Below are 26,006 nucleotides of genomic sequence, written 5' to 3' on the forward strand. Positions count from 1 at the left end.
CTTTTGAACTGCAACGCAGTTCATTAGACCTGCTTCTCGCCCCTGGATCTAATGGTGTCGCAGGAGCAGCTCATCCCAAGTTCGTCACGAACCTCCCTGGCGTTCAAAAAGGGGTCTACACCAACTTCAGCAACGATGAACTCATCTTCTTCAAGCGTAGTACTCCTTGGCCGTCCACTGCGCTCAGCATCGGAAATTCTGCCGTGTTGGTCCCTGTATGCTCTAAGAATACGGCTCACCGCTGTTCTTGTCCTTCCGGTACGGCGACAGATTTCACGCTGAGGGACGCCTTCGATGCCCAGTCACACGATCCGCCTTCTTTCTTCGATTGGAATCCTTGGTTCCAATCTTGTGAAGTACCAAAGCGTGGAAGCGTCAGAAAGGGAACTTCGTGAATGTCGGCGCAAGTGCGAGCGCAAGTGACAATGATGGGAATGTTTTTGAGAATCATGCCTATGAAGCGAGCGAAAGCGTCAATTACAACAGGGTCCGGACATGTGAGTAAACGGACATGTGCGTAAACAGCAGGTGTGAGCCCCTGAAGCACAAGCCTCCAGACACAGTAGCTTGGCAAGCCAAAATTTCGCGGCTTCGAGGAAAGTTCAATTCTAACTCGGTTGAACTTACGCATCCAGTCTTACAAAGATGTTGACAGACTGACAGACTGACAAAGATGCTGCGAATTACGTTAGTAGCTGTGCGCTCAAGAGCCACACTAATAGCCACGTGAAAAAGAGGCAGGGTTAAAGACCTATCCTTGCGATGGTACGGGCCTTGCGCGAAGAAGTCACCAGGTTATTAAGGCGCCAACCATCCGGCAGTAGCTGCTTGCGCACAGGGCGGAACACGAGAGCAGGCGTCAGAGCGGATCGCCCAAAAAATTCTCGAAACCACAGTCCTCCCCGCACTCCTTAACCTTCCGTCGCCGCGTCTCTCGAGCAGTGAGACAGACACCACACTCCTCATCTGCACGAGGACAAAGGAAATCGGCAGGCGACGGCCTAACGCTAATCTCACTGTTTCGTTGATGGGGTTTGGCTTTTTTGCACTGACCGCAAAAAAAGAAACAAAAATACCAAAGTTACCCCACGCATTAGCTGTACTTCTCGAAACACAGCAGACAGCAGCCAGAAACCTGAACGGAAAATAAACTCAGCGTTTTTTTTTCCACCTACGAAGCCTGCACCGTATTCCTGCGAGGCCGCGATTTCGTCGGTCCATTGAAAGGGACTTAGGCGTCCGCTAGAGCTCATTGGTGTTCGCATAATTACTGTGTACCCTGAAAGTCCAAATATGCAGTGATCATTCTCGCCGAATTGCTGTTGTTAGCGGCCACTGCATTTTCCCAGATTCATCTCTACTACCTGCTACCGGGCTAAATTGTACATTCCAGGCTGCTGTCTTGGACAGGGTGTTGACCATGAGTTCAGACTAATGGTCACTTGACTGCGCCTTCTTACCTACAATAATTTGTATTCACTGCTTACGTTAATGATGTACAGGCGCGGACAAAAGTAAACGTAGTACACAATTGTTTTCGAATATTTTTAACGCGTCACCTAATCGAAATTTCCAGCAGTGGTACGCGCATGCTGGTAGAGTAGGTTGGTGGGCTTTCTTGTAGACTAACAACGGTTCTTCATTACCAGTGGAGAAAGCGTGATTGCACTTCGAATGCAATAGCGTGCTCCATTTACTTATGGCCGCGCCTGTACTCTGTATGGCAGAAGCTGCTGATGTTTTGTTATTGATATCTGTGCTTTGTCCTCCAGGTGGCTGATGACATGACCATGGACAGCTGCTGGAGCATTCCCATCTTGGCGTCAGCATCTACTCTAATGTTGACGATGCCGTCCAGCTGCTTCGGTCTCCTCTTTGTATACATCATAGAAAATTACGCAACGACCCGCACCGAGGCCGCATGGGTGCAGAGCTTATTTGTTATGACTGGGAACTTCTCAGGTACTTATTGAGACCGAAAAAAGAAAACCAGAACAAAAAGCCTGGGTGTTTGGAAGCAGCAGTCAATAAGCTTCCTGAAAAAAAAAAATGGTCTTGAACACTATAGAACGGTGAAACAAACTTTTACGCTTTCCTGTTTTCACTGGGAATATACAAATGTACTGCTCCATTATGTATGACTTCGTAAAATTGTAGCATGTAGCGCCGCCGCGGTGGCTCAGTGGCTATGGTGCTCGGCTGCTGTCCCGAAAGACGCGGGTTCGATCCCGGCCCTGGCGGTTGAATTTCTTTGGAGGAGAAATTCGAGGCCCGTGTACTGTGCGATGTCAGTGCACGTTAAAGTACCCCAGGTGGTCGAAATTTCCGGAGCCCTCCACTACGGCGTCTCTCATAGCCTTAGTCCCTTTGGGACGTTAAACCCCATAAACCAACCAACCGTAGCATGTAGCTGTAGCGTGCCATCGTGGCCCGGCAGCCGAAGACGACGACTGTCCCAGTACGCCTGCCAAGCACGCGCAGACTGGATTTTCATGGCTGCTTAACTGCAAGGCCGGCGCAGCGCTGTTCCATCCCAGCCTGGCTGAGCGCGTCCAGCCGAATATATTTGTGGAGGCCTGACGATGACTGGTGCCCACGATTCGTCTCTACATAGCCATTGCTTATATGCGTCGATTTGGAGGAATACAGTTTTCAATGCAATAAAAAGTATTCAATCCATGTATGCCTAACACAGATGTATAGATTAGTTGGACTAACAAATCGTTTCGCTTTCCCTCATAAAGACTATATATTGTAGGGGGCGGAAATTTCCTATGAATTTAAAGCTCGGTATATAAGGTGTGTAAGTACCCCAAAACAGTCAGGAACTAAAGTGAAACCGAACAACAGCGTCGCAGACTTTTAACGGGATCAGAACTGAAAAAATGGCGATATGAACTTCGTGCTAGAAGTGACTTTTTCCTTTTTATTTTTTTCAACGTTAATTACGTCAACTTATTTACTGCACATATTTATTGCTTTTTTAGATTTCGCTAAACCACTACAGAATTGGTAGCAATGATTACCGTACGAACATCTCTTTTCTTTTCAAAAGAAATAGAACGTACTGCACATTGATTTGAACTCCTTCCTTCAGTCTTTATTCATCGAAAATAATGCAATTTATTCGGGTTGATTACATGCGCAAAACAGTCTTTATACAGCTTAGAATGAAACATGAAAATATCGACCATTCTACATGCTTTTTCCACAATATGTCCCCCCCCCCCCCGCTTTTCCGAAGTTAATTTGCCGGTGATACAAAGAAAAAGTTTGTTTACGCCAGAAACAAGCTGCGAGAACGAATAATGCTTTGACACAGTGCATTATGATTGGTGGAGGTAGCCTGCGGGCTTTAACGTCCTGAAGCGATGCATTGGTTGTAAAGGAATTCGTATTGAAGGGCTGTTGATTACTTTAAACCACCTGAGGTTTCTGAACTTCTGTTTACATCGCACAGTGCATGGTTGTTCAATTCAATTCAATTCAGTTTATGTACCAGGTTTACTGAACGGTCTTCTGGGCTAAAAACTCGCAGCTTGACTGGGCCCTGGAGCCATTTACAAGGGAGCAGCAGCTATTCATTGCAGAATACGGTAACATCAATTACAACACTCTGTAGTAGAAGGCATCAGAAAATACGGACGTGCTGCATGATTAATCTCAAAAATCGATTCTGCTCATTGAGAAAACTGAGAAATTGAGAAAAGTGTACTCGTAGCTCTTTTTGGAATTTGAAGGCGATTTGTTTCTGTTTATTTAATCAGACCGGCAGATTGTGTTTTAATGATTGCAGTTTGTACAGAGTGCGAAAGTATGGGACTAACCCGGGTTGGGAAATTCGAGTTAAGGAAGGAGTAGCTTTAGGTTGCAGTAATGCCATCGAAGGAAGGAAACTTTCGCTTTGAAGCTGAAAAAAATATATATAAAGCATGTAACAAGCGGTGTTCATAAAGTGATGGTCAAAACTAATAATAGTGTATTCAGCAAAGAGTTGTCTTGTCGTAGACTGACGATTAATATTAGCTACGAGGTCTGTTAGAAAAGTATCCGACTTTATTTTTTTTTGCGAACACCTGATGGATATGAAACAAGCGCGCTTGCATCACGTGACCTTGAACCTTCGTGCGCATGCACGAATTTTTTCCCGCCTGCCGATAGCGTCAGTCGCTGGGACGCAGCATTTGAGTGAGGCGGTGCGCAGTGCTCTCGTCGGTTTTTTATTCAAAGGAAAATGGCGGTGCGACAGGAGCAGCGCTACTGCATCAAATTTTGCCATAAACTGGGCGACAACCAAGTGGAAACCATTCGGAATATTCAGTACGGCTTTCGGTGAAGATGTTATGAGCAGCACACAAATTAAACAGTGGTACAATTGGTTTAAAGACGGCCGCACATCGGGGGAGAGCGAGCCACGCTCCGGTCGGCCATCAACATGCCGAAATGACCAGGTAATTGCCGAAGTGAACGCTGTGGTGATGCGGGACCGTCGCGTGACTATCCGAGAAATTGAGGAAGAGGTGCACATGAGCAATTTTTCCGCACATTCCATTATCACCGAAGATTTGGCCATGGAGAGAGTTGCGGCGAAATTCGTGCCGAAGCTGCTCACGGTGGAGCAAAAGCAGCTTCGTGTTGAAGTCTCACAGGACATGCTGGATTCCGCAGTGACCCCGACTTCATCAACATCATAATAACTGGTGACGAGTCTTGGGTGTACAGGTACGACCCGGAAACCAGGTCTCAGTCGTCACAGTGGAAGCATTCCACGTCACCAAGACTTCAGAAGGCCCGCCAAGTGCGCAGCAAGGTGAAAGTGATGCTGACTGCTTTCTTTGACACCCTCTGTGTGGCAGACCGCGAGTACGCACTCCACAGGGTCAAACAATGACCAAATAGTGCTACAGGGATGTCCTTTGTTGCCTACGTGATGCTGTGCGGAGCAAGAACCGGAGTTCAGGTCAACAGGAAAGTGGCGCATCCATCACGACAATGCTCCTGCACATTTCTCGCACTTGATTCAGACTTTTTTGGCGAAAAACCTGACTCCTGTCGTTCAACAGACTCCTTACTCTCCTGATATGGCCCCTGCGATTTCTGGCTGGTTCCCAAAATCAAAAGGCCGTTGAAAGGAGCGCGATTTCAGACAAGGAAGAACATTATGGCTGCAACGACAGCTGAGCTAAACTCCATTCCGAAAGGGGCCTTTTCGGAATACTTCCCAAAATGGCAGCACTACTGGGAGAAGTGTGTGTAGTCCCAAGTAGCTACTTTGAAGGTGACTAGGTTTGGAACGCTCCAGTTATGCAATTTTTTTTTCTACGGCCAAAGGTCGGATTCTTTTCCAACAGACCTCGTATGTAGCGAATGTACCTATTTTTCCCAACTACTATATTTTCAATATTTGTTCTCGTGGTGCTTGCCCACATCAAACTGCAGTAGTTGCTCATGTGCGGGGCAAAAAATTCGTTGTACAAGTTAAGTTTAACTTTTTCCGGCAGTACATTATGACATCGCGATATAGCTCCAGTCACTGAAGATATTTTTTTTGCAACATAGTTGACATGAGTGTCCCAACTAAAATGGCAAGAAAGATAGATACCGAGAATTTTGTGAGTTTCCACAAGGTCAGTATTTTGATCTTGAATCATTAGAGAATTTTCTAGATTGAATTTCTTATTTCTGGCTCGAAATAAAATGGTTTTTGTTTTCTTGTTGTTTTTTTTATGTGATTTAATTGGGACCAGACAGACAATTTTTCAAGTACATCATTACTATGCAATACAAGGGCTTTGGGATCATTACCAGAAGTAAACACACTGCTGTCATCAGCATATTGGATGAACTGAACATTGTTGTCAATATGAACGATGTCGTTTATGTATAAGTTGAAGAGAAGCGGGCCTAATATACTTCCCTGTGGTATACCACAATATATTTAAAGTACGGATCACTTTCTGCTGTTAATACAGACACACTGGCTTCTATTGCTTAGATACGAGTTAAGGAAGCCATGAGGTTTTCCTCGGATGCCGTATGAAATGAGCATCTTCTCGTATTTAGCCTCCATCGAAATGCACCCGCCATGGCAAGGATTCCATGCTGCGCCCTTCGAATCAGCACACTGATTGTCTGATTGTTTCTGTCTTCTACTTGATTCCATCAGACAGGCATTGGTGATATACGTTTCTCGGGAAGGTAATGTTTACCCGCGTGGACACTGGTCATTTTAGAAGGAGGCTTTTTAACTTTTCCGAAAATTTTCTCAGGACACTGATATGAACTCCAAATGGTGGCAGTGGCGTTTGCAGATTGCTGGATGTGCATGCGTGCGTAATGGCTTGGAGATATTAGTTGAGGCAACTGTGCCTGACGCGTTGTTATATAATTACAACTCATGTGTGACCGCAATGGCGCAATTTGCAGCAGAATGTCGTATGGAAAAAGTCACTACAACAACCTCTAGGTCTCTAAAAACTATGAAGCACTTTAGACCTCCTATGTACAGATATGCAAAAGTTTTAGACTTTGTATATACAGGTATGCGAAAGCTGTGCGCGGTCGGCCATTTTAATTTGCGTCTTGGGGCATTGCTACAGTGTACTAGAATAGAGGCAGTGTGTTCAGGCGGCGGAGCGCGCCACGCACCGTCGTGAAGCCGGCAGCGTAGACAGGTCCCGGATGTATGTGGTGGCGCTGCAGTCGCACCGGCTGTACGGACGCGTTCTCCGTGTGTTGCGGCGGGTTGCAGCGTGCTTCTTGAGCTCCACCTTGCTTGTGAAGAAACGGGGTGTTTCGGCCGCACGGGCAGTGCTAGCAGTGTGATGTTTTGCTGCGGTGTTCGCGAGTGAGAGCCAATGCCTAATCGCCGACGGCAACGTCATTGCTTTGCGCCGGGGTGCGACACCGGCTACAAGTGGGCCCAAGGCGAGCAGCCTTCCCTCTTCGCCGTGCCGAAAGATGAAGGAAAAAGAAAGGTTTGGGAACGAAACCTGCATCGAAAAGATAAGGTCCTTGATGAAAGTTGCTCGGTCTGCGAGCGTCATTTCGATCCTTCTTGTATCCTACGGGATTACGTCCACATTATAGAGGGGAAAGAGGTACGCATTCCGCGAGGAAAGCCAGAGTTGCTGCCGGATGCCGTACCTACGCTCCTACCAAACACGCCGGGCTATTTATCGAAGAAGACGCCGACGCCTCGGGCGCCAAGAAAGCGGAAGAGCCCTACGGTGTGTTCTGCTGATCCCAAGAGGCCTTGTACTGAACAAAACAGTCACAATGACGCTGTAAAGGAACTCGCTTCACTTGACACGCCATATTTGCAAGGCGACGCACTTGAACCGCAGCTGTTTGAGGCAACCTCTGTGTTAGGCCTTCGCTCTCTCGATGTGCCTTCGGTGTACTGGAGTTCACACAACGTGCCGGGCCATAATGGATTTGTATACTGCAAGCTCATAATGTGCAAGTCCGAAGAAGTTGTCTGTGAAAGGGCGGTTATATTTACAGAGCACGACGGGCCTGAAGTCAAGTACACGGCGCATCTCTACGGCAGCATCGTCGAAAAGGGAACCATTCTGAGTCGTGAACAAGCAGCGGACGTTCTTTTTAGAACTGATTCGCATCGTGTCTGCCTTGGTGCCTTGCCAACGAGCCAGATGCCCAAGTCCAACTTAACAGAAGGCCTAGAGCAGCAGGTCACCATCCGTAATGGGGCATACTACAGCAAAAAATGCGCAGGAAAGGAACAATCTGAAGGTATGATTTTTTGTGTTCTGTGCGTAAAGAATATAAATGCACGCAAGCACATGATAATTTACAAAGTCATTCACTATGGTGTGTGCCATACTTTTTATAAAGTCAGACTAATTTCAATTCCCGGAATAAAGTTTTGTTTCACTTGCTCTTTGCAGGACAAGCATGAATCTCCTGCCGGTACACCAGAAAGGCACTTCAGTCACGAAAATCAAGGCTGAAGGGATTGATAAGAAAGCGCACCCGGACCACTGCTGCTAGACTCCGAGCAGCAGCACAAAAAAAATAGGAGACTGTTTTCTCGCTGTGCGCGGTTAAAAGACCGGTTGAAGCAAATGCAGGAGGAGAACTCCCTAAAGCCTGAAGAAGTTTTACAGGAACAGATTGCATCCCTGCCTTTGAAACAGCAAGATTGTGTCCGACAGTGCTTTTCAGCTGCCAAGAAGAAAAGTGCGAAGGGTAATGTGTACTCAAAAGATTGGATCTTAGAATGTATCCTTATGAAGATGAAGAGTGCCAAACTCTACGAGCATTTGCGTAAGCACAATATTCTCTCACTTCCGAGCAAGAGCACACTGAAGCGTTACTTGAAGCTGTACAAGAGTGGCTTTGGCTTCAGCACTAAAATACTGAGACAACTGAAGCAGAAAACAAGACACATGAGCACATTTAGCAGGCGTGGAGGGCTCTTGGTCGATGAACTCAAACTGTCGGAGCACCTGAACGTGACGTCGTCCGGGCATATTGAGGGATTTGTCGACATGGGCTCTTTTACCCAAGGAGGAGAGAGCGTTCCCTGCGACCACGGGATGGTGGTAATGTTCATCCCCTTTACTGGGAAGTGGACGCAAATAATTGGTTGCTTTGCCACTCGAGGAAATGCGAAAGCGGAACTCCTTGCTAAAATAATAATAGAAGCAACAGTACTTGCTGAAGCCAGTGGACTTCTTGTTGATTTTATTACATCTGATGGAGCCTCATGGAACCGTCGCATGTGGAAGATCTTAGGAATTGGTGTGGAGTCAGGAAAGGTGACTTGCAAGTCTGAGCACCCTGTAGATCCTGCTCGTCACCTGCATTTTCTGTCTGACTTTCTCCACTTAATCAAGTGTGTCAGGAATACATTGCTCAGCCACCCACTGAACACTCCGAATGGGATGGTAAGTATTTTGTCTTCATAAGAAGTGTCACTTAAATTCGGTTTGTTCCTGACTATTGCCTTATTAATTGCTATTCGATTTCATGTCGATGGCTTATAATAACCTGCAGATTAATGTTGTTGAGTTGCACTGAGCGAGTGAGTATACATTAAACTCTTACTACTTACAACTATAATTTCAGGTTTCCATCCAACCTTTGAGGCAAGCGTTCAGAATTGACAGCGGGAACATCACTCTCAAGGCGATGCCCGGCCTCACGCTGGTACATCTGCAGCCGAATGGCTTTGAGAAAATGCGAGTGACCCTTGCATTTCAGCTGTTTGGGGACCGTGTTTTGAATGGTCTGAATTTCTACAAAGACACGTTGGAATCGTCGTGGGGGAAGATTGATGCAACGTTATCATTTTTCACGTAAGCAGAAATAACTATTAACGTTTCAGGACAAGTGAGCAGCGAGTACAAGTGAATTTTTTAAAGATGCACTCTACCATTGTGACATTCTGTCTTTGCTTCTTCTTTAATGTGGTCTGTTCATGTTCTCGTCCTTACTTTTCTTCACCGCAATGTTTCTGTCTAAAATAGGAAAACCTTTCAACTTCATGCATAATTATATTCTGTGCTCGTTGCAAAACATTCTTATGCTTGTCGAACCACAGCCCATTACTGAGGATCCCATGTGTTTGTGAATGTCGTTGATTGATTGATGGGGTTATGCACCACGAAGTGGCACAGTGGGCTTTGAGGAGCGCCGTAATCGAAAATTGTGGAATAATTTAGTCCACCTGAGATTCCTAACTGCACACAACAATATAAGCACATAGATGTTTGCAATGTGCCCCCATAAGAATATAACCGCCGCTGGATACCACTTCATGTTGAGCAACAGAAAACTGTAGCCAATGAACCACTGTGGTGGGTGAGCGCTGTTCAGAATTACCGCCTTCAGGAACGAGCATATCAACTGTGTTCCTAGTTTCCCTTACAAGCGTTGCAGATAAATGATAACTTTAGCCTATTTATGAACTTCGCACTGTTTCAGGGCTATCAACAAGCTGATCAAGATCATGACTTCTCGGTTCCCAGCCAAAGCCCTTCGTCCAGGATCCGAAAATGTGAAGACTCTGAAGGAATTCCTCGAGTTTTTGTCTCGCTGGGAATCACATGCAAAAGGAGTTGGCGGCTTCTTGAGCCAGTCGACGGCAGATGGGCTCCGTGTGACACTGTGCAGCACTTTGGCCTTGTTAGAGTATTTGGGGGGAGAGGGTTTTAAATACCTATTAACATCTCGACTAAGTCAAGATAAGTTGGAGAACTTCTTTGGTATTGTGAGGCAGTCGTGTGGATCCAACGACCACCCAACGCCATCTCAATTCTTGATTGTCGTCAACTGCCTGTCTTTCTATAACTTGGCAAAAGCAATGCAAACAGGCAACACTGAGGCCAATGAAGATTTGGTCTCGCTACTTCACTCACCTGATAAATCTGATATGGAAGGGAACGTTGCATCTCTTGATGAGTTAGTTGAAGCTGGAAATCTGACGGTGGTAGAACAAAGGCTAAACAGTACTCCAGCTGAGCACCGGGCTTACGTGGAGGAAAAGAGCGATGACCGCCTCGTTCATTACATGGCAGGGTATGTTGCGCGGAAATTTCTTACTCGCAACAAATGTGAGCACTGCCGCTCTCTTCTTTTGCAGAACTCAAATGTCAGCAGCAGAGTCTCAAAATTCACAGAAATTTGTGATAGGGGAGGCTTGCTGTATCCCTCCAAGTTGCTTTTTGAAGCAGTAAAGAAACTTGAGGGGATATTTACAATCTTCTTCAGCCAAGAGGAGCTCTGCAGCGACAGCATAGTCGATGTCATGATTCTAGTGAACACCAAGTTTGGCTATGCCATAGGGTGCAAATTGCATGCTGATGATTTCACATCAGCAGTTGTGCGCTTTTATGTCTTAACAAGGCTCCACTTTTACGTTAAAGGTCTTAATCAGTCAAGAGAAGCACGACGAAAAAGGAAATTGCACTTGAAAGTTAGCCGTTGTTCTTAGCAGGCTTGTGCAACACATATGCTGACGCTCCTTTGCGTTTTTTTATCTAAATACACGGCTTTTTTTTTGTGCATTCCAAAGCCAATTTTGTAAATATAATTCAAAAATGAATTAAGGAATTCATTTAAGCACATTAATTCCGCTGTAGGTCTCCGTTGTTTGGATTGGAATGTACTCGCTCTTTTTCTGTGTTTAATCCCTTTTACTTGGCCTCTTTCCTACCTGTTTTATTCCTTTCATTCAAATTTGTGATGTTGGTGTGTCTCAGACTCGTACATGAGCCTGACGTTGGGGAGCTCTTCATGACGTAAATAAAAGTCACGAATAAACTGTGCAAATCCAGTCATTGCGGGTAATTCGCGAAACCGGAGGATAGAACGAGGGACAAATGTTTACCATGTTTACCGCGAAAGAAGGTAAATACCAAGCAGGGAAGGCCTTTGGCTTTGGGCCGTGTACAGTTTTGTGTTTTCTACAACAGCGGCTGCATTTTTATGAGTGCGAACTGCGCAAGAAAATGCACCTGGAATCCGAGTTGCTTCAACTCAATCGAAGCCCTTTACTACGGTGCTACTTGAAGCGCGAGTGTTGCTTGCGGATATTAAACCCATTAATCAATGTTTTTTTTACGTTCGAATAACTTCTGGTTACGTTGTAGCGTGGCTCAACAGATTTAACGGCTTTACCCCACTATTTCGGTGTCTCCAAACCCTTTGCTGTCAGGTTTGTTAATAAATCCGTCTAATGAGCGTTGTGATGCGCTAAAGTACACATATAATTAATCTCTGATGTGAACGTCAGTTCCAAGCATGCATCTCCACATCCTCCGAGCATTTGCACGTCTGTTCGAGGCGGAGGATGATTACAACACTTCTAAAAACGCGCAGCGCCAGCGCTGCGCCGTTGGTTCCGTACAGCCCATGCTCCTGTAGCGCCATCTCGTGCTTTCTGCATGAAGCGCCTCAGCGGCAAGCGCTCCTGAACACACTGCCCCTATTCTAGTACACTGTAGCATTGCTAACTGGCCGAGCTGGCGTCCGCTGAGTTACTACGCGCGCGCCATCTGCAGAGCCAGCGTCGTACATCGTTAGGGGGGTTTTCAGTGGGCGCCGCATGATGGCGCTACGACACGCCAAGCAAGCAGTATATTTACCGGAAACGTACTTTTCAACTCGGTCAATTGCGACATCTGCAATTTATCTGCCTATAATTGCCCTTGTACTCCTCAGTACATATCCCGAAGGCACGCTTCGAAGAAAACTCTGCATTCACTGTATCCGCCTTCATTCAGCTGCAAACGTCGAGCCGTCGCGGCACAGTGGAACCGTCGCCGTCTTGCACGCCGCAAGCCCACGTTCGATTCCTGCATAGACGCCAACTTTCTTATTTTATTGTTCGATTATGGATTGTGATTGTAAGATATAGATTGGGGATTAGGGTTTGGTTTGTTTGATTATGCATTTAATTATGAATTTGCTTGATGGATTGCTATGGATTGGATTGTGGATTAACTATGGACTGTTGAAAGCTGGACACATCCTGACCGCACCTCTCATGAGGGAAAAAATGGTTTCGGATTAAAATATCGCACGTGGCCTTGCTCATAGTCTTATGTCGTTATGCGTGGAATTACTGACAGATGAAAGATGTTGCATGGAGTACAGTAACAGTATATTGTGACGAAGACGAAGCTGGCAGTGGCGCTGGACGGAGCGCTCGCGCTAGGCCAGCGGCCATTAAAACATATCTCGTTCATGGTTCACCACGCCTCATTCTTCGGCTGGCCGCCACGTTACATTTGGTGTGAGGTGCGGGGGTCCCTTCATCGCCACCCTGGTTCCGGAGCTTCGGTGTCCTGCGCCTGCCGTGGACGTCGGCCGTGAGTGCCTGGTCCGTGCAGCCCGGCCGTGCACCAGCCCGCCGGACCTGAACCGACCTCGCCGCTCACCCCAGCCCCGTCCCCCGCCCGGACCACAAGACACGACGACACAAGACCCCACCGACCCGAGACCCCACCGACCCGAGACCCCACCGACTCGAGACCCCACCGACCCAAGACCCACACGTGAAGACACCGCCCCCCTGCCCCTGCCGTCCGGTGCTTCCACGGACCTCGGCCGTCAGCTCCTGGCACCCTCCGGCCCGGATGCTTCGTGGACCGGGACTCATTCTCTCATTTCTCATCGTGGCGGCCAGCACTGCACCATTTTCTACAATCTGTTCAACCCCCCACTCAAGACCGTCGCGATTTCGCCGTCTGTTCGTCACCGATTGGGACGATCGCTCGGAGGCCCCGGGTAGTGTGACGAAGACGAAGCTGGCAGTGGCGCGGGACGGAGCGCTCGCGCTAGGCCAGCGGCCATTAAATCATCTCTCGTTCATGGTTCACCACGCCTCATTCTTCGGCTGGCCGCCACGTTACCATATGATTTCAATTTTGTGCGTTCGGCACCGTGGAAGAAAAATATTTGAGGTTTTGGATGTTGCCACTCACCATGAAGTAAAGGTGCTATACCCTAAGCCCTCTGGACATTAATCATTCTCTTCCTAAATTTTCCAACATATCGATACCGAAGCGCCGGCCCCTGTGGCTCAGTGTCTATGTGCTATGTCAGTGCACGTTAAAGATCACCAGGTGGTCGAAATTTCCGAAGCCCTTCATAACGGTGACCCTGATATCCTGATTCGCTTTGGGATGGTAAACCCCTATATACCATAAATCATATCGGTACCGAAGCTAGTGTGCGTACTAAAATCTGTATTTTTATTCATCTAACATTTCGACTTTACTTTTGACCTGTACCTTTCGTTATCTGTGCCGTTGCCCGTGCGACGTAAGAATTATCTCATCAAACTCCTGTCACTGTGACGCGGGTCCCTGTGTTGCTGAAAAGTATGCCTCATTAGTAGCTTAAGCGAGTGTGACAGTGAGTAGAGCAATCAATGTTTTTCAACGCAGTTGCTCTTTGAATAGCTGTGCACCAGTAGTTGCGCTGTGAGTACCCTTTTGTGTTACATTTTTATCTATAACATCTTTTCCTGGATGCGCCTTATCACTCCAATGTTTTTTACACTTTGAAGTAAAACTTATTATAATTTTTTCATTTGAAAATTATGTGTGCCGTGGCTTAGTGATTATGACGGTCTGCTCCAGAGGCCAAGTACTGGAGACGCATCAAGGTGGCGGTGGTTGCCTTTCGATGGAGACGAAATGGAAAGCAAAGAGTGTGTTGTGCGATGTCAGAGCACGCCGTAGAATACCATGAGCTCAAAATTTATCCGCAGCCTTGTACTACGGCCGACATTTACTCCTACATACCGTACAATATAAGCACATAATCTTCAGGGTATCTATGTGGCTTTGTTCCTAACGGATGTATCTACTCAAAATGTTATCCGCCCAGTAAGCAAACTACCACCATGAGAGGGCTCACGACTAAATGTGATGAACTTCAAACATTGCGGATCAAAATTTCCCATCGGAGCGTTCTGACGGATTAGGTGTGTATAATAGAACGTTTAGCGTGGGCTCGGCAGGAGATCCTGTAAGGTTTACCGCGTTCTATCTTTTTGTAGGTAGTGCTATACTTAGCCAGCTCTTCGAGCCTTCAGGGTGGCCCCCTTTCAGCTCCGTGGTGGCGCTGTTCGTCACGTGGTTGGTCACGTTGGTTGGTCACGTGGTGCGGAGCAGCTGCGGATGCCGGCGCCGCGGTGCGCCGGCGAAACTGAGCTGCAACAGTTGTGCGCATGCGCCGGCCCGAGGGGGGGGGAGTTGAGGGTGAGAGGTGTCGCGGCTGTATAAGTAGGCGAAGATGGAGAGCGCAGGAGAGGACGAGCTGAGCTCGGCGGTTCTGATAAGCCAAGGCTCGGCGTTGGAGCGGAACCAAGAGGAGGCGGTGAGCCGAGGACCCGGAGGAAGAGCGTGCGATATGTTTCTATAAGCGGCTTAAGAACGACGCCGTGCGGAAGGCACGCCTAGCCGCTGATAGCGAAACCACTCCAGCTTTGGCGTCCCTCCAGGTGCTAAAGCATAGCTAATTTTCGAGTTTGTGAACACTGCGAAAGCTTCTGTGAGAATTTGAGTCTCATAGGCTTTGTGCGATTTTTTTATAATGAATTTACAAGTATGAGCGGGAAGCTACAGTTCCAAATGCTTGCTTACGGGTCAGAAGAAGTCATGGAGGCATGCGGAATCACGGTGTAAATAAGCCTTGTGTTAAAATTCTAGAAGATATCTATAAAGGCTGCACAGCCGCCACAGTCCCTCGTAAAGTGAGCAATAAAATGCCAACAATGAAGCGTACCAGGCAGAGAAAAAAATCTCGGCAATGCTGATCACCGTCTGATTACAGAAGGTACACAGAAGTCTGGACTGAGAAGATTTCGGGACAAGAGTTAATGGAGAATAACGAATTAATCTAGAATTTGCTGATGACATCGGTTTTTCTAGGTTAGTCAAGAGATAAGCTGCAGAACATAATCAAAATGAGTTAGGCACGCAGAGCAGTGCGGTGGATGTAAGAATTATGTGCAGAAAAACAAATCAAGGGTTAACAGTGTCTGAAGGGAGCAGGAAATTACAATTGCTATAGGGGCTGGAAGTGGTAAGGGAATACATGTACTTAGTGCAGGTAGTTAACTCAGCTCCGGATCACAGGCTTTAAATAAGTAGAAGAATAACAATGCGGTGCAGAGCATTTGGTAGATTCTCTCATATCATAAATGGCAGTTTACAAATATCGCCTGACACTTGCCGGCATTCACTAGGGGGCAGAAACACGGATTATCGCAAGATTTCCCCTTAAATTGAGGACAACGCAGGGAGCTATACAAAGGAAAACGATAAGTGTAACTTGAGAGATAGGAAGGGGGCAGAATGGACCAGGGAACAAACCCGGGTTAATGACGTCGTAGTCGAAATCAAGGATGTTAACTAAGCATGTAAAGTGAATACGAGATAGCTAATGGTTGTAACGGCTAACAGAAAGGATTCTAAGAGAGGGCAAGCGTAGCAAGGGGCAGTAGAAAGTTAATCGTGCTGAGAGATAAGAATTTTTGAGAGATAGGGCTGCCGCCGCAGGCACAGGACAGGGTTAATTTGGTAGATATTGGAGACTTTTACCCTCCAGTGGTAATAGTCAGGCTGGTGATGATGATGGTCATGCATTTATTCCCAATGTGTCAAGATCACTTTTTTATACTTTGCTCCATGCAGAAAAAGGTAATTACAAAATTGCAGTAAATGGCAGGTTTGCCTCCACACATCCCCTGATGACCGCTTCTCGCAATTGTGCTCAGCATGCCGAATTGTAGGGAAAAAAATTGTTGGCCGTAATATTGATAGTATATTTACTTCGTCTGCGATATGACACTGCTCTCTACATGTGGGGCCACTCAAAACGATTAACGTCTGTACGCTGTCCGTTCGACGGGTGATGAGAAAGCGTTGGTAAAAATTACCTGGAGGTTTAGCATTGCCGTGCACAAAAAATTATGCGAAGCAAGTTAATTGCAGGCGTGCACCATCGCCACGCACCTGAAAGCGAGGTTGAGGTGTCCACTTACAAATGGAGCCAGTTGTGCGCGTTTTTTTTTATCGTCAATGCCAATTTGCCCAATGAACGCAGGCGGCCTATGCTCCAATGCAGCGCTTCGGCAGCAATGTTGTCAACGCTAACGCGTATTGTTGTGTTACCATATTTATGCCACAACATTGGCCTCGCCAACGGATGCAGCACACATCTCTTTATCACTGCCGCCAGGTAGCTCAAATTGCGAATATAAGTTTCATGGTAGTATTAGTTTTGGGAAAGACGATGTGCAATGCACAGGATGAGAGAGTGTTGCAGTTTGAAGTGAGCTGTGTTCGGCTTGTGACGATAGCCTACTGCTCTCTCGCAGTGGCTAGCAAATCTGATCTGTGCGCGCCACCCCTGCTTTGAATTCTAATCACTGATATTGATTTTATTAATTCTGATCGCTTTATTTTCTTTGCACAACCCCATAGACATCGCAAGATCTTGATAAAGGATTACCAATTGGAATAGTGCTGTCGCAATAACATGTTTGCGTATATGCCATCATGATTTTAGTCAGATATATTTGAGTGTTGACTAAAATCATTGATGAAGCCGTCTTGTTATCGCAGAATAGCTGTCATCATAACATTTAAACGGCCATGTGTTTCGATGTCACACCTGTAAACTGATACTGAACAGAAAAGTTCGGCACAACGACGCAGGTAGAAATGCGTGTGTTAAGAAAGTTATTATTTGGGAATGTTTTCTTCCAGCTCTTGGTACTGCACTACTTCAACAATATGTTTCGTCTTACCTCATCTTCCTCAGCGCTGCTGCACTCACATGTGCGTCAGTAATTGCAGCGGCCTTTGCCCCAAGCGCAGTGTGGATCAGCATCAGTCTAGGTGCAATACACGGTAAGAATTCACGCTTACACCCATGTTTGGCATATGCCAGCACTTCGCACACTTTGGCGTGCGTTTCAGACACCCTTAGAGGACGTGGGTGTAGCGGTCCTGGTTTTAAAGGAGATGCCCTCGATTCAGCGTAGCAAGCTCAGTCAGAGAACAGCTACGAAGTGACAAGGTGATTCGTCTTTTGCTGGCCAGCTTTCGCCGGTCTTAAGCCAGGGCATGGGTGGTGGCCATAGATTCAAAAACAAAACATAGTTTTTACAGCACAGAGACGCTACAGAGGATTTCACAATTACTAGTAAGAGCACATACAAAGAGCACTAACGTGCAATAACGTTTGTGCACCAAAGTGCACTAACACTAGAGAGAGGCAGCCAAACAAAACACAACAAAACACAATCCGACCAGCTCTCGACAAGGCCGTCTCGAAGGCTGGCGCAAGCTGACTCCTTGGTCCGTGGCTAGGCGAGTGGTCTTGTCCCGGGAGTTGAGCGGGCGCGCTTCTCTGAAGCTTGAACGGCGGCTTGTGCAGAGCGACAGCTGTCAACACCTGTCATATATAGGCAAGCTCCGCGTCTGTTCGTTCTTCGCGCCAAGCCAAGCGCGCACATACACACTGTATCAGCTGTGCGATTTCCTTCTATTTCTTGCGCCGGGAGCGCGTGCCCATTTGTCAGACGCTGAGACTGGCTTCGTGATGCCTCGAGATCTTTCTTGTGTTGCGCCGCCGTCGGCTCGCGAGTAAAGGGCGAGGAGACATCATTTAGCACACTAAAGGCTACTACGCCCTCTCCATCAAAAATGAGCTGAAATTACTCCAGCATTCTGGGAAAATCTACGACGTGAGCGGACGTAATTTTCCTTGGCGCTACGCCGGCGAGCGATGGTGGAGTGAGCAGCAACACAAAGAAGGTTAGGCGCTCTCTGAGGTTTCCTTCTGCCCTGTTCTAGCTGCGTGCGCTGGAGAGATCGCTTCCGCGCGGCGCTCATTTTTTCGAAAATGCGTCGAATTTTGTGACAGCATAGTCGCCGAAGAAATGTTTCTTTAACATAATCATTTGGCTGCTTCTGACAGCTTTCTTAGATTGCTTAGCTATCAGGCCAAGCAAGGATTCGGATGAGAGATATGACCATAGTGGGGAGGTCGTCTCACGGAGTGGGAGCAGAGTGTTTAGTAAAGAACTGCCTCCTGATCTAGCCTAATAAAGTAAGGCATTCTCCGACATTAAAAACGAGTACATTCACCCCTTTGCTAGTATAACTATATAGCCTGAAGGCTTTATGTTTCTCAGGCGTCAGGAGTACTCAAAGCTTTGCTGGCGATTTGCGTATTTAGGCTAAATTAGAATTAGGTGCGCTTGATTCTAGTGTTCAGATGCAGTGTTCACGGATGGTAGTTGTTCGGATTGCGATGATAGGTTATTGTTCATATATGCCGCATTGGTCATTCTCTTCACTCGTATATCCCTGGGAGTCTTCCTAACACTCCTGGCGCAGTGGTCGCGCGATGCGCCCCTGCCCTTATATAGCACGTGCTGCCATCGGTGGGTATTGGGTTGCTTGGGGTATGAGGGGCTCGTTATCTATGTGAGAGAAGCCAACAGCCACACAGACCACTATTGGAAGCAATTTCTTTACGTTTCGACAGCGGAATGACCTTCGTCAGACATTCCGACGAAGGCCGTCAGAATGGCTGAGTGTGTGTGTATATATTGACACATACAACGTCTAAATTCGGGGAATGGCCACCATAAGTGCTAGAGCAGTAATACACTGGTAACGAATGCTTCGAAAGGCACACAAGCTTCAAGTTCTTAAATGGCATAGGTTTTGGCAACCTGACTGTTATAATTCGGTGGGCTGCATGCGATGTGCGAAATTCCGCTCACCGGAGCGCTTGCTTTTGGCATCGAGTGGAAGCCTGGGCGAGCGCTTAAATATAGGACGCCATGGACGCTTTGCGGTAGCCGTTATCCGTGCGTTCCTGACGAATGTCACGAGCCTTCTTCCACGCGAATTCTTCACGAGAAGTAAATTCATAGAATTAGACTCTTTTTTTATACAAATGCCTGAAATTAAAATTGCCCGCTTTCCCTGCTCTCAATATAGCTGTTCGTGGACCTCATTAGCACTCAAAGCCACATAAGTATCATGCGAAATAATGAGCTTTGCATTAAGTAAAGCCCGCACTTGCGAGCTCATTGCTCAATAGCGTGATTTATTTTATTTGCCGGAACGTGTAGTCCATGCCTATTTTGCCTCTTGGAGCAGATAGCATGAAAGCCTGCTTATAATCAATTACAGTATATATTGCGACAGTGATATTAGGCCACTGAAAGCTCACTTGCTTGAGCGACAGCCACTGATCGTGGGTAGCAGTTATACTGAGCTCTTCAGAACGGCAGTTCACTCTAATTTCATGCCCTCTTTCACCTCTTTTCTCACGGCCCAGTTGACGTGCCCACCGAGTGTGCGATATTTCCTGTGTCTTTCTTTTCGGCATAAGGCGTACACATCTTTGCCAGCGATCATTTGGAGATTGTTCCTAGGCTCACGGAACCCTGACAATCGTAAACATGCCGCGCCTGCCTAACACCACTTATCCTAAGCCAAAGCAGTGCTGCTGAATATTAGATGCACATCTAATGCGCAGAAAGGAATGCGATGCCTGTGGTCTAACACGCTGCGAGAAAGGAAGGACCATGTTCAAATCTCATTTCCCCAGCTGTCGAAAGTAGCTGGTTGTAGATTCGATGCTAAATCACAACATTTTCCGTAAAGAGTAGGAGAGGAAATTCAGCCTGCTTGCTATTTAGATTATGTTTTCGGTGATAGTCACGTGCATATTGTGCAAGCACACTACCACCCTGCTGAAAAAAAGTTCTATGATGCAATAACCTCATAGATCATTCATCATAGAATATCATACAATCTGTATGACATATCATACAATCTGTATGATATATCACACAATTCGTATGATATATCATACAGATTGTATATGTCATACAGATTGTATGATATTCTATGATGAATGATCTATGAGGTTATTGCATCATAGAACTTTTTTTCAGCAGGGCAGGCATATGGCAGAGCTTGACAGATGCGAATTTCTTGTCAACCTGAGGTTCTTATGCGTTACCATACTCTAAGAGTATGGTAGTATAATATATTTTTTTTAAATCTATCTGCAATAGCTATCAAAGATAGTCGATTACGCTAAGATTTTACGAGAGCGAGCCCTGTCCCTCCAAAAGGCTTACAAGAAAACCTTACTATCACAAAGGAAGGGGAAATTACTCTTTCAATTACTGAGCGCTGCTACCTAGCGTAGTCTCTGAGTCAGCGTAGCATGATGTAGCAGCTGCTTCGCATATTTCCTGATGCCAAATAACACTTACTAGCGCAGCGCTCCTCCTGACTGTAAGGAATTATTTTCCACCCGTATTTGCTATTTTCCTTACAGTGCAAAAATAGCGAGTACCAGCCTCACTAGTTTGTCAGCGTCTAGGAGCATGTTGCTGTCCCTGATAGAAGCGCACTGTACTCCAGAAATATTAAGTGCGCCTCAATGCCAGCAGATATTCTCGTGAACCTTACGGGCAGCACCCAAACAAACAGTGTAAATGTAGCAACACTACCTGTTTGTAGCTTTGGGTGCTAGCTCATATCTTAGCAGATTAGTTTTAACCTTCTGCTGATTTTTCTGAAATCAATGCGGCACCTGCGAAGTGGTTTGTGTTCCTTTTTACACACACTGAACCCAGAGAAAGATTTTAATTGCAGAAGAATTCTGCGAGCACTTTAGCATGCCATGGTTCTGTTTTAATCGCCATTTTTTTAGCCATCATTACGGAAATATCCGTGTCGTTGCCGATTACGTAAAAGTCCTCTCGCAAACTCATTTTACCACACACGGGATAGAACTCCTGGAAATATTTCGTGCCCATTAGATGGACTACTGCAACAAAGAAAAAGGTAAAATAATAAGAGGAATGTTAACCTTGCAGTCCAAATGGAATCTCTTACGGTGTAAACAATAAAGGTAAATTTAACTCATTTCTTTTATCCAGCTGCATTTTCAAGCAAAAAAGTGTGTGTGGCTGAGCACATTAGTTTTTGTCCAAGCTTATTTTATTCTGATAATTCACAAGCTAATGAACCTTTAGACCTCTCGTCCTTCAGTCATGAAGAGCACAGTTATTCTGCCAGTTAAATTGTAAAATGCGGGTGTCCTACTATGCCTTACGAGTAAGTAGGGCTTCGAAGTTTACTAAACCCTTATGTAGAGGCTCTGCGAGCAGTGACTGCTGGCAACTAAAAATTTGTTCTTCTTCGACAGGTTTCGCCGTCAAGGTGTTCATAACGGCTGTCTCCATATACACACTAAATTTCTTCGACAAATATCGAGCCACAGCGCAAGCATTCATCAGTTCAAGTCAAGGTGCTGCAGGCATCGTAGGCCAGTTCGTTTTTACTTTCCTCGCAAAAACCTACGGGCTGCAAGGAGGTTTACTTCTACTTGCAGGAATTCTCATGCACGCAGTGCCAATTGCTATGCTGCTCAGGACGCCACAACTGATCTCTTTCTGCCTCCAGCCTAGAAAGAAGACATATATTTTGAATTCTAAGCCAAAGAAAACTTCTTTTGTATCCTTTTTAGGCCAGGGAACTGTTCTGAGACAGGTAACGAAGCACAAAAATTCTCTGGTGGTGGAACCCGGCTTGAAATACGCTCTTACATTACCGAGCTGGAAAACTAGCTTCCTTCACTTAGCAATGTTATCACCAAGCTTTCTTGAGAAGCAAAATGCTCGATCTATATATACGATTGATGCACGAAACTGCGGTCACTCTAAAACTACGCTTGATATTGTGGAAGACGAAAGTAGCGGTTCAACTCCTCAAATTGCATCACCTCCAAGCGTTCCTTCTTGCGCTGCTGCTCAGCACTCCAATCACGATGAGAAGCCCGTGTCCCATAGAACCTGCTCCTCGGAAATAGTCCTGTCTTTGTTGAAGCAACCCGCCTTTTATGTTTTAAGCTTCGCCGTTGTATCCGCGGACTACGTTGAAAACGGCTTGCTACCGACAGTCGTAGAATACGGTAGAGACAAAGGAATTAGCTTAGAGCGTGCTGAACAACTAGCTACATTGTCCTTTGCTGGTCAGCTGCTGGGGTCTAGCCTGCTGCCTTTCCTGGTGGACTATCTGCAGAACAGCCGGTCATCGTTCTACGCAGTGAGCTTCGGAATTTCGTTCACGTGCCTGATGGCCATACCCCATGCGTCTTCATTTACCTCGCTTGCTGCATTTCTCGCAATCCAAGGTGCTGCGATGGGTTACATTAGGTGCGTAAGGTGCGTGGTTATTGCCGATCATGTAGGTGTACAACGCACGGCGACTTGCTGGGGCATCAGCGGCCTGGCAATCGTTCCCTTGTCCCTGGCGAACCCATCGATCATTGGTGAGTATGATAAACTGCTTTGTTCTTGCTGAGATTAGTGGCAGCAAGAATTTAAGGAACAGAAATTTGTTATCGGATTCACGGCAGCATAGAAAGCCCCAACCTCAAAAACGGATAACAAGGATGCTGACAGCGCTGTAACTGTCGCAACGAGACGTGCTCGCTGACAAAACGTATCAGACTGTCCCAGGATTTCCCAGAATGGCGCTCTAAGCCGCACCAAAGATGAAGGTAGATACTTCAAAAATACAAAAAAAATCAAGTGCGTTGGGGACTTCCATGCGGTAACGGTTTGCATTTATGGTTCCTTACAATATTCAAAATACGAGACAGAGGTATATGAAACCGTGTTTCGCCTAGATGTTACCTAGATCGGTATTGAATGTTGGCTCATATATATTATTGATTGCTTTATATGAAACAGAGTTACGCCATGTAAACTGAGCTTTCCTAGGAGGGTCTGACAGAAGTTCCAGCTGTTGGCTAAAATTTTAGAGCAGCTCTTTTAGTAGCCAACTGAGGCGCACACGCACAGGTAAATATGGTTATTATGAAGTCCCTCTATAATTTCGAGTCTGGTCGAAGAGCCTGAAGTTTTTCCATGTACAGGCTGTAGTAGTCCCAACATCGACCTTCATTTTAAGCCACGCTTGCTGAGGCGGTTACTGCCATCTTAGTTGGCGGAACATTGACGGATAGTGCCACCTTTTTCTGCCTTCGCTGAATGCCGATTCATGGTAGGAATGAGCTAGCGAAAAGTGAAGGACACTGTTTTTAAAGATGGAACCTTGAAGTTAAGCGCTTTAACTTACCCAAGCGCCGTGCCAACGGAACCGCTGCATCAGCTGCTCTTCAGCTGTGTCGGCGCTGCTTGCGTTAAGCATTACTTGCCGATCACCCTTGGAAGCAAATGCCCCAAGGCTCATTGGACGCTCCCTTGGCTTACCAGGCCGAGTTGCCTCAGCAAACTATGCGTGGTTGTGTACCGTATCAGGTGACTTGCTGCGAAAAGGGCTGGGGATGAGCAGTTCTGTGACGCTGCGCTTATCATCAACATCTTCTTGTTTCATAATAACACTTGCCTTTAACTTTTGTGCAGACTGTGAGCAGAGCGTGGGCATGAATACTGATACATGCATTTTTACAGTGTAATATAGCACCCGCACTTTTTGGCAATTATTGCGCCATGTTAAATGTTAGAGCGAATCAAAGTATTCGCCTATGTCACATTATGTTCGTAATCCTTCTTCAGTTCTGCGGCTTTTTTTTTGTAACAAGAAACCTTTGCTGTGCCACTGATTCTTGAAGGATCTACTATGTTAATATCTTCACGTGGTGGCCTTAGTTATCAGAGGCTCTACTCAGTACCTCTCTCGTTTGGTAAAGAAAAAGCTTCACGTACAAGCAGGGAACGAGCATGAGACACAAAGACGGGTCTCGCACAGGGCCATCGTACTGGGCGCCGTTCGCCGAAGTGACGCCTCTCTCTTGGCCAGAACGAAGAACAGGTAGAGAACAGAAGGACAGAGCACGCTTCAAGGCCGCGCTTGAACAATAACGCCGGCGACGCTAGAGAATGTCTCATCCAAACAGTATGCACTGGAGAGGCGGTTGAAAGTCAGAATTCTGAGCAAAATCTAACACAAGTGGCGGTGTCTTACGCCTTGCCATTCTTCTCATTGTCATCCTCGACAACCAATTCGACTTAAATGGCTCAGTATGAACTCACTTATTTTATTAGATAAAATTTCTGTCGAATGTGAAGAGCCACGTTAGCTCCTGCGCCAGTGAGAAACAGTCCTGTTGCCGGCGATCGATGAAACGCCATGCGCAGCTCTCCAATGAAGACAGCGTGTCTGTGCAGTGTCGACAAACTTCTACTTGTGTGATCGTGGCGTGCGGATGCTAATTGGAAAAACTCGTTTCGTTTTCATACTAAAAGCACGCAGTTTGTTAACTATTGCTTAATTTGTCAAAAACTAAATACGGTGCTACCATTTATGCATCCGCTCATTTCCAGGTTTCTTTCGGGACACAACTGGGTCGTACGACAACTTTTATAGGATGCTTGGAGGGATCAACTTATTGGACTTCACTGTATTCACTCTGCTCATCCTCCGCAAGGAAATGTGGAAACGCTAGTTACCGAAAAAGTTTTGGCGGCGACCAGATCAGAGCATGGCCACTCAATAATAAATTGTAATATAAAGTGTGTGTTATCCGCCCTTCTCGTGTAATACATTATTGCCTTCACTACGTGTACATTTTTCCTAACATGCTGGTTGCTAATCCACTTCGCTTTTCAGTACTGAAGAGTAGCTGTGCAGGCCTCGTGAAGGATGAAACCCAAAATGACAAGTGTAATTTGAACCGCTAAGTGCCTTATTTTCCATCGTGGATAACACTTGCACACAAGGCCAAAAAAAAAGAGTGCCAGTACGCTTCCAAATACTCAACAAATTCAGGGGGCACTTTGCCTGTCTGAAGTGCTACAAGGCGAAAGCTTTTCCTGGCGCACTGTTTGTTTTTATTTATTTTTTAACGTTCATATCTTTCTATTTTGTGTTTTCTATTTGTTTCCTTTCTTATTTTTATTGCTCTTGTTATTTTTTGTTTTCTTATTCCTTTTATTTTATTTATGAAACCCATGCATTCACTAGATGCGCCTTTATTCATGCTCAAACCTTGAGCATGAATAAAGGCACAACTGCCATGAAGGCTCAAGGTTTGATCATGAATAAAGGCGAATCTAGTGAATGCATGGGTTTCATAAATAAAATAAAAGGAATAAGAAAATAAAAAAGGGGAAATGCCAACAATACGAGCTCTTGGTTTAGAAAGAGCTTGTACCGAAAGAAACCACATTAACAAAATAGAATGGAGAGGTGTTTTAACAACGGACATCGATCACATCAAAGCAGCCTTTTTCGAGCATTATCAGGCGCTCTTCGCGTTGCAACCGGCTGATGTTAGCACATTTAAGGAGGTGTTTCTAGCCCACGTACCGCATCTTGACGACGAAACAAAAGACAGATTAAAGCGGGACATAATGCAAGGGGAAGTGGAGCAAGAAATAGACAGTTTAAACCTTCGTAAGTCGCCTGGACCGGAAGGGTTCAGTGCGGCTTTCTATAAAGAATTCAAAC

At 46.1% G+C, this 26,006-nt stretch overlaps 2 protein-coding genes across 2 annotated transcripts; both read left to right on the forward strand.

Annotated features, from left to right (window-relative positions):
• The first annotated feature begins 1,784 nt into the window (after nt 1-1,784).
• On the forward strand, nt 1,785-25,002 carry LOC149361787 (monocarboxylate transporter 12-like). Its single transcript, XM_089568154.1, has 5 exons — nt 1,785-1,962; nt 17,253-17,396; nt 21,736-22,043; nt 22,344-22,860; nt 24,881-25,002. The coding sequence occupies exons 1-5, from the start codon at nt 1,785-1,787 to the stop codon at nt 25,000-25,002; spliced, it is 1,269 nt and encodes a 422-aa protein (XP_089424280.1).
• Nucleotides 6,627-7,921, forward strand: LOC149361788 (uncharacterized). Its single transcript, XM_089567469.1, has 2 exons — nt 6,627-7,833; nt 7,911-7,921. Exons 1-2 carry the CDS (start codon nt 6,858-6,860, stop codon nt 7,919-7,921), a joined length of 987 nt encoding a protein of 328 aa, XP_089423595.1. The 5' UTR covers nt 6,627-6,857.
• Nucleotides 25,003-26,006: the final 1,004 nt, after the last annotated feature.

The sequence above is a fragment of the Amblyomma mixtum genome, chromosome 2 (assembly GCF_055824585.1).
Source record: "Amblyomma mixtum isolate Tamu chromosome 2, ASM5582458v1, whole genome shotgun sequence".
Lineage (NCBI taxonomy): Eukaryota > Metazoa > Arthropoda > Arachnida > Ixodida > Ixodidae > Amblyomma > Amblyomma mixtum.

What these genes read in the sequence shown, in the direction of transcription:
- LOC149361787 (XM_089568154.1), top strand. Translation starts at nt 1,785, where the DNA reads ATGACCATGGACAGCTGCTGGAGCATTCCCATCTTGGCGTCAGCATCT. An exon ending in TATGACTGGGAACTTCTCAG is followed by an intron (nt 1,963 to 17,252) that starts GTACTTATTGAG and finishes GTTTTCTTCCAG; the next exon opens with CTCTTGGTACTGCACTACTT. An exon ending in AGCCAAAGAAAACTTCTTTT is followed by an intron (nt 22,044 to 22,343) that starts GTATCCTTTTTA and finishes GCTGCTGCTCAG; the next exon opens with CACTCCAATCACGATGAGAA.
- LOC149361788 (XM_089567469.1), top strand. Translation starts at nt 6,858, where the DNA reads ATGCCTAATCGCCGACGGCAACGTCATTGCTTTGCGCCGGGGTGCGAC.